We start from the raw sequence: 8,622 nt of genomic DNA on the forward strand, positions 1-8,622 counted from the left end.
ATCATATTTGTAAAGGACAGTCTTCCACAGCTGAGTTGTACTAGTAACTTAAATGAACACATCCGTGTGTGTTTTCTGGCAGGAAAATGGAAATGTTTCCCTTCTGGCAATTTTCTTTTTTACTTCTAAGGGTCTGGGATATGTTGGAAAATTCCCCTTCAAGTACTAATCTGCTCGCCCCAGGAAAGATGCTGACTTCAGTTGAGATGCTTGTAAACCATGGTTAAAAACTCTGTATAGTACAAATATCACCGTTCAGATTGACTATTTGGAAACAACTAAAAACATGCTGAAATTATAGCAGCTTTCTGAGAATGAAATAATTATTTGATATTTTTTTATTATAGAATAATATCTTTTTATTATAAAAGCTATCCGTATTTTTCAATTGAATCCAAAAGGAGTGTCCTACAAAACTCCCCAAGCAATTAAAAAAAACACAAGGGCCAGCTGTCCCCCAAGTTTTTAAAGAAATTGTTTGTAAATAAACAGTTTATCTAAAGACATTTTCAATTCAGTCGAGAGATTTACAATTTAGATCTGAAAAAGGTGGTTGGAAAGTCCATCTATAAGTTGCATCTGATGAAATGAATTGCAACTCAGGAAAGTTTTATGTCTTTTAATAAAACTTGTTAAAGTCAGAAAAGGCCAGCCAGACTCCTAAGCCAGTGTTTCTCAATCTTGGCAACTTGAAGATGTCTGGATTTCAACTCCCAGAATTCCCCAGCCAGCATTCGCTGGCTGGGGAATTCTGGGAGTTGAAATCCAGACATCTTCAAGTTGCCAAGATTGAGAAACACTGTCCTAAGCTGAAAGAGCAATGCTGAACAGCTCGTGCATCCTGCCCAATTCTTATAAAGTCTTGAATTCTTATAAAGTCAAGGGGAAAAAGTGTTTGACCTTTTCATTGAACTCAACATTGGAAATGTTACACCTGAATTCTCAGTAGCATTCTGCCTTAATTATAAGCCAACTGATCATTTTATACAAGTGATATAATTTTGTTTGCTTGACTGAAGGATAAGCATTTTCTTCTTCTTGATCAGCGAACACGTCTGCGCTATCTCTGAGAGGATAGAGAACCGATGCACTGGCTATTGCTGGATTAGAATAATTAGTACAGACATGGAATTAATCATATCAGACCAGAACACAAGAACTTCCATAAATAGCAATGTTAATTCTTGTTGACACTGTTACTAGTTCAACCGTGCCAAAGGGCTTCAATCCAATGGGGCTTTCCAGCTAGAAAACAATTGAGGCTGCCCAGAAATTGATGAAAGAAATGTCCTTCTGGGTTCGGCTCCAAGTGGGGAAAAAGAGACTGGAGACACGGAGGCTGCTTGGAAAGATGGTTTAATGGTGGACAGGACCACATGGCTTGAGTCCTGAACAGAAAAGGTGATCACATGCTTCAGTGTTGGTGCAGAAGAAGAGAAGGGCTGAGGGAGGGGCTTGCTAGGCTTTTTATACCCTGTTCAGTCCCACCTCTCTGTTTCCTGTTCCTGTGTAAGAAATGTATTCTGATTGGCTGTCAGACTCCCATGGGGCCATGCAGGGGCAACTCTCTAGAATGCGTTTTGAATCCAGGTTTGGTTGGGTTCTCAGATGCCATGTGGTTAGTTGGAGCCAATATTATCATGCCTTAATCCCATCACTCAACGTGAAGTGGAGAAGTCTTTATTATGTAAAGTGGACTAGCTTGGCCTTCTTAATGGCCCATTGACAAAGTGGGGGATGGGCAGGAAGCTACAGGCAGCTATTCTGTCTTTGAAAGCATGTTTCTTTCTTTTCACATCCAGAGAAATATTCTGCCTTTTCAATATTTCCTAGGATATTTCATTTTTCTGGGAGAGGGCTGGGTGATAACTTCCTACAAAATGAAACTCAATTCGTGTACAAAAAACAAACCCGCCGTTTCTCCGGGCGACGTAACAAGAAAACAACTGCAGTAACGTGGTCATTTAGCCACGAGATCTAACGCAACACTTCTTGGGAAAGAAGCCAATCACGCAAGTCTCCCGCAATCAAAATTATCCTAGGGGAAGAGAGAGGGTAGGAGAAGGGGAGAGGTAAGGGAAGGAGGAAGGGGAAGGAGAGGAGGAAGGGAAGAAGGAAGGGAAAGGAGAGGAGGGTGGAAGGGAGAGAAAGAGAAGGAGAGATAGTAGGAAGGGAAGAGGAAAAGTGGAGGAGAGGCAAGGGAAGAAGAAAGAGGTAAGGAGAGGAGGGTGGAAGGGAGAGAAATAGAAGGAGAGAGGGCAGGAAGGGATTGAGAGAGGGTAGGAGTAGGGGAGAGGTAAGGGAAGAAGGAAGGGGAAGGAGAGGAGGAAGGAAGAAAGTAGAGAAGGGAGGGAGGGAGAAAAGAAAGGGAAAATAAGGTGGTGTTACAACAGGCGCTAAGGATGGTAAACAAAGCAATCCGAACTATACCTTATAACCTTTTAAATGGAATAACAAAAGTATAAGAATGGCAAAGAAAAAGAATAACTATGTGAATGTATACCTAGAATTGTATGTAAGAGGATAAATGACAGTAAGAATATAAAGCACAATATAGGTAAATAATACTTGATCATAAGTAGCTAAGTATAAATAAATATAGAATAGTATATAAAAATGGATAACGAATAAGGAGATTATGAACGCAAGATAGAAATGTATAGAAGGGAAAACACTAACTGCAAAGAAACCGATACAGAACTGCTGTATGATATACGATGGAACTTCTGGTTCCTATGTTGTTTTAAGTCATCTGTTTGTTTTTGTTGATGTGTTGATGTGTTTAAAATAAAAATTAAAAAACAAACAAACAAAATTTTACTTCTAATGATCCTTTTGGTTTAGCCATGAACAAATGCTTTGGTAAGTTGTGTGGCCCACTTAACGGCCGCTTTTGTTGCTGTGGGAATCGACACCCCCCCCCCCACATCCGAGTCATTCAAGCAAAAAGCAAGCGCTTTCGCATGCATCAATGCACCGGATCTTTAAGTGAAAAGCAAGCGCTTTTGCATTCATCAATGCACCGGATCTTTAAGTGAAAAGCAAGCGCTTTCTCATGCATCAATGCACCGAGTCTTTAAGCGAAAAGCAAGCGTTTCCTCATACATTAATGCACCGAGTCTCCAAGGAAAAAAGCATGCGCTTTTGCATGCATCAATGCACCGGATCTTTAAGCAAAAAGCAAGCGCTTTCGCATGCATCAATGCACCGAGTCTTCAGGCAAAAAAGCATGCACTTTTGCATGCATCAATGCACCGAGTCTCCAAGCAAAAAAGTATGCGCTTTCGCATGCATCAATGCACCGGATCTTTAAGCAAAAAGCAAGCACTTTCGCAAGCATCAATGCACCGAGTCTCCAAGCTAAAAAGCATGTGCTTTCGCATGCATCAATGCACCGGATCTTTAAGCAAAAAGCAAGCACTTTCGCAAGCATCAATGCACCGAGTCTCCAAGCAAAAAAGCATGCACTTTTTCATGCATCAATGCACCGAGTCTCCAAGCAAAAAAGCATGCGCTTTTGCATGCATCAATGCACCGGGTCTTTAAGCGAAAAGCAAGCGCTTTCTCATGCATCAATGCACCGAGTCTTCAGGCAGTGCAAAGCACGGCCGCTTTCGCTACCAACTTCGCGGCTGCGCCGAAACGCCGAATCCCTTCCTATCCCAGCAGCGCGCGGGCTGTTTCCGGCTCTGCTTCTGGTGGGCGGAGGAGCGACGGACGAGCCGGCCCCGGAGGAGGAGAGCTCGCTGGGATCGATGGCTCAGGGCAAGCAGAAATTCAAGGCGCGCAAGACGGCCGCTGCGGGGAAGAAGGCGGCGGCGGCGGCTGCTGCTGCCCGCGGACCTCGCAAAGGAGGTATAGCTGGGGAAAAGGCGCCGAGGGCGGGGAGGGTAGTGGGAGGGTGTTGGGGCCGGACTAGTCGCGCTAGCCTTGCTTCGTCCGTGAACAGGAAGGAGGCTGAGAGTCTTTTGGTGCGTAGGAAGAACGGGCTTTTTATGCACTCTTTCCAAGCCAGGATTGCTCAATCTTGGCAACTTGGAAGATGTCCGGACTTCAACTCCCAGAATTCTGGGAGTTGAAGTCCAGACATCTTCCAAGTTGCCATGGTTGAGAAACACGTACTAAGCAAAATCTAGGTAGTTTGATAAGAGTGACTTGGAGCTTCAAAGTGTTTCACTTGTACATTTTTGGGGGTTTCATTGCACTGTTGAAAGAAATGTCCTTCTGGGTTTAGCTCCAAGTGGGGAAAAGGACACTGGAGACATGGAGGCTGCTTGGAAAGATGGTTTATTGGTGGACAGGACCACATGGCTTGAACCCTGAACAGAAAAGGTGATCACATGCTTCGATGTTGGTGGAGAAGAAGAGAAGGGCTGAGGGAGGGGCTTGCTAGGCTTTTTATACCCTGTTTAGTCCCACCTCTCTGTTTCCTGTTCCTGTGTAAGAAATGTATTCTGATTGGTTGTCAGACTCCCATGGTTGCATGCAGGGGGCTACTCTCTAGGCTGTTTTGAATCCATAGATGAGTTCTCAGATGCCATGTGGAGAGTTGAGTAATATCCCTTCCCCCTACAGCTGCAATGGAGAAGTCTTTGTTATGTAAAGTGGGCTAGCCTGGCCTTCTCAATGGCCTATTGACAAAGTGTGGATGGGCAGGAAGCTACAGGCAACTGTTCTGTCTTTTAAAGCATGTTTCTTTCTTTTCACATCCAGAGAAATATTCTGCCTTTTCAATATTTCCTAGGATATTTCATTTTTTCTGGGAGAGGGCTGGATGATAACTTCCCACAGCACTGGAAGGTGGTGGTGCTGGTGTAGGCAGTTATCACCCAGCCCTCTCCCAGAAAAAAATGAAATAGAAGGAGAAAGGAAGGGGAAGGAGAGTAGAAAATTATGGAGGGAAGACAGAATGTAGAGAGGGGGAGGAGAGAGGGGGAAGAAAGTGTCGGATAAGGTATAAATATGGTGTATGGAGAGCAGAAGAGCCAATAACTGGTTTTTTTTTTCTCCCTTTGGTAGTTGATGGTAAGATGAATTGATGTAACTACTTAATAATACAACATGATATTGACTATGTAATAGTATACATGTGATTATATGCTATGAAAATGGAAAATAAAAATTTTCTATGTGAAAAAGAACATGTGTTGGGCAGATTGTTCTCTAAACACCAGCCACTCCCCCATTCTGGTGCTTTCTAGATGCAGTTGGAGTCCTTCTCAGATTGCTATCGTGCAGGCTGCAAAATATGGGAAATACGTCTTCCGTGCCAATACGTCTTGTTGGGGAAATCTAACAAACGTAATAGAAATTAATCTAATGCAATTTTTTTCATGAGACGTTGATGCCAGAACAAAATATATTTTAATTATTTGGTTCCTCTCACAGGTCGTGTGATTGCCCCCAAGAAAGCCCGCGTGATCCAGCAACAGAAAGTGAAAAAGGTGTGCTATCTCTCACTCACAGCCCTTCGTCCACCAATAATTGCCTTTGAATCGGTGGCACAGAGTTTGTTTTTACTACAAATCTATGAATGTGACCTAATTCATTACTTGTATCCTTTTCCGAACTTGAATAGCTTCACCAGTTGTCTATGTTCTGGTAACTACTGCACAAACGTAGCTCTGGAAGAGGGTTCAAAACTTGTGATGCATATAAAATGTGGCTGCAGAATTTTTAATTAGATAGCTGACTGTTCTGCCCCCACCCCACCCCACCCCCCGGTCCCACACCAACACACACTCCGAGGCAAAGATAAGTTACGGCATTTAATTAACAGACAGACAGGTCCTTGGCAGCAAACCGGCACAGACAAGCTTGGGCAGCAATCCAGCACAGATAAGCCACGGCAGCAATCCAGCCTGCCAAGCTCACAATAATGTTCTCCGACATTAGTTCCTGCGTTGACTTCTGAAAGAGGGGCGTGTGCGCAAGCAGTCCTTTTTATAGTCTGGAGAGGAGCCTAATGGCCACCAGCTGAGTGCAATTACCTCCTGTAACTGCGCAACTGTTCCTATTAGCTCTTCGGTGCCGAGCATCTAGGAACAACTCACTGCTGACATCCGGATCACACTCCCTTGTCTCCTCCCCATTAGTCCAAGGCTCAGGTGCCTCCTGGTGGCCAACCAGCCTCTCTGCACCCTGCTCAGAGTCAGAACCCTGTCCAGGTTCCTCCACATCCTCCAGATTCTCCTCCCCACTGGTCCAAGGCTCAGGAGCCTCCTGGTGGCCAACCAGCCTCTCTGCGCCCTGCTCGGAGTCGGAACCCTGTCCAGGGTCCTCCACATCCTCCAGAGCCGACCCATAGGGCCCCTCGCTGTCGGAGTCTGGTGGCAGCTCCAACGGCTTCTGCTGGGCCACAACAGTTATCTATGTTCTGGTAACTACTGCACAAATGTCGCTCTGGAAGAGGGTTCAAAACTTGTGAATATAAAATTTGGCTGCAGAATTTTTAATTAGATAGCTGACTATGAAGATGTCTAAATTATGGAATGTCATTAACTGCCTTTTTGTTTGTCCATACAATTAAAAGTGCTGGAGTAATTTTTCAGACCCTACATGGGTACTGAAAAGGAGTACTGTATCTACTTCCTTAGTAACTTGCATACCTGTTAAAAACATGCTGGTGCTCCCGGTAGGTGCAGTCTAGTCTTTTAATATATGGGTACTAGAAGCCGAATGGCATCTTTTTTCTGGCCTCTATTCAAAATCATACTTTGCAACTCCAGCAAATATGAAGATCTTGCTATTGTGTAATATCCAAGGTCAGCTGCATGAAGAACTCTCACTTTGCCTAATGGCAGAGCTGGATTTGATGATGTGTGAAAGGTGTTTCTCCTCAAGTATGTCGTCTACAAAACTTCCCTCCCAGGGTGCCTCCCTTGTCTTAAATTTTTGGTGTTAGGAAAACCTTTTTCAAACATTCTTGGAAATATAGGTATTTTTGTATTTGGGTTGCTGTTTTCCTTTTTGTTTAATGTTACTCTATGCTGATTTAATGTTTATTTTATGAAGGACAACCAGCGCTCTACATGGGGCTGCCCCTGAAAAGTGTTCGGAGACTACAACTGGTCCAGAATGCAGCCGCGCGAGCGATACTGGGTGTACCAAGGTACACCCACATTACACCTATCCTCCGCGAGCTGCACTGATTCTATATCGATCTCTGAGCGCGATTCAAGGTGCTGGTTATTACCTTTAAAGCCCTACATGGCCTAGGACCCGGATATCTGCGAGACCGTCTTCTGCCGCACACCTCCCAACAACCGATAAGATCACACAGGGTGGGCCTTTTCCAGGTGCCGTCAGCCAGACAATGTCGGCTGGCGGCTCCCCGGGGGAGGGCCTTCTCTGTAGCCGCTCCGACCCTATGGAATGAGCTGCCCCCAGAGATCCGGACCCTGCCCACTCTCATGGCCTTCCGAAAGGCTATCAAAACCTGGCTATTCCGGCAGGCCCCGGGCTGTTGAACTCATGACTGAGGTCCAGCCCCGTTTAGACTGGGTACATGATGTGTTTTGTTTTTTTTTTAAATTGTGTTCTTCCTCTGTTTTTAACTCTTCACTTTTTAAATCTTATTTTTTGTAAGCCGCCCGGAGTCCTTCAGGATTGGGCAGCCTATAAATTCATTAAATCAATCAATCAATCAAATAACACAAAAATATGTTACTTAGGGAGTTGAAAAGCGTGGTACCTTTGTTCATAAATCTAGCAAGACCCTTGAACATTTACAGGATTAAGCAATTATTGGTTAATCGTCACGAATTGCCTGTCATTCTATAAACTGAGCCTTTCTTTCTTCCTCTCTGCAGAATCTGGAGGTTACCATCCGTAAGAAGATTGAGCATGAGGTGGTCATGAAAGCCAGCACTAAGTTAGCCAAGAAACTTAGTTTGTTAAAGGCCCCCAAAGTGGGGAAAAAGAAAGATCCAGGCCACTCTAGCAAGTCATAACAATGTTTCATGGACTGCTGAACTGGTGATTGTGGCCTGCAATACATTTCAGTTTGACTGTGTCCGTGGTATCTGTGATTTTGTTGAATTGAATTGAATTTATTGCACTTATATGCCGCCCTTCCCCCCCCCCCCCCCCCCCCCCCCGAAGGGGACTCAGGGCGGCTCACAATCCAAGTCAGGGAAGGGGATACAGATAAGGGATAAAAAAGACGAACAAAACAATGCACAATTTAAAAGCACACAACAGCCATACCATTCGAGGGGGGGTGGGGGGCAAAAGCTCTTTAGCCCCAGGCCTGTCGGAACAGCCAGGTTTTAAGGGCTGATCATCTGGCAGAGAAAGAGTTTTCTTCTACGTAAAAATCCACCTGGTTAGTTCCTTGCCCGATACTGGATGGTGGGCTAATACAATAGGTATTGCATTGCTTTCAAACTTGAACTTACTCCAGTTTCAAGTTTTCCTCCTTTGTTTTGGGGTTTATGACCGAGCCGAGGTGGCGCAGTGGTTAAATGCAGCACTGCAGGCTACTTCAGCTGACTGCAGTTCTGCACTTCGGCTGTTCAAATCTCACCGGCTCAAGGTTGACTCAGCCTTCCATCCTTCCGAGGTGGGTAAAATGAGGACCCGGATTGTTGTTGGGGGCAATATGCCGACTCTGTAAACCGC

The 8,622-nt window shown here is 44.7% G+C and overlaps 1 protein-coding gene across 1 annotated transcript; it reads left to right on the top strand.

Annotated features, from left to right (window-relative positions):
* The first annotated feature begins 3,693 nt into the window (after positions 1 to 3,693).
* CUNH19orf53 (chromosome unknown C19orf53 homolog) lies at positions 3,694 to 8,014 on the top strand. The gene is made up of 3 exons (XM_087707932.1): positions 3,694 to 3,855; positions 5,389 to 5,444; positions 7,812 to 8,014. Exons 1-3 carry the CDS (start codon positions 3,756 to 3,758, stop codon positions 7,950 to 7,952), a joined length of 297 nt encoding a protein of 98 aa, XP_087564058.1. The 5' UTR covers positions 3,694 to 3,755; the 3' UTR covers positions 7,953 to 8,014.
* The last annotated feature ends 608 nt before the right edge of the window (positions 8,015 to 8,622 follow it).

The sequence above is a fragment of the Thamnophis sirtalis genome, unplaced genomic scaffold (genome assembly GCF_051295495.1).
Source record: "Thamnophis sirtalis isolate CommonGarterSnake01/CBP01778 unplaced genomic scaffold, rThaSir2_p1.2 scaffold_3, whole genome shotgun sequence".
NCBI classification, from domain to species: Eukaryota; Metazoa; Chordata; class Lepidosauria; order Squamata; family Natricidae; genus Thamnophis; species Thamnophis sirtalis.

Coding starts and splice junctions, on each gene's coding strand:
- CUNH19orf53 (XM_087707932.1), top strand. CDS start 3,756: ATGGCTCAGGGCAAGCAGAAATTCAAGGCGCGCAAGACGGCCGCTGCG. Junction 3,856..5,388: donor CCGCGGACCTCGCAAAGGAG/GTATAGCTGGGG, acceptor TTCCTCTCACAG/GTCGTGTGATTGCCCCCAAG. Junction 5,445..7,811: donor AGCAACAGAAAGTGAAAAAG/GTGTGCTATCTC, acceptor TCCTCTCTGCAG/AATCTGGAGGTTACCATCCG.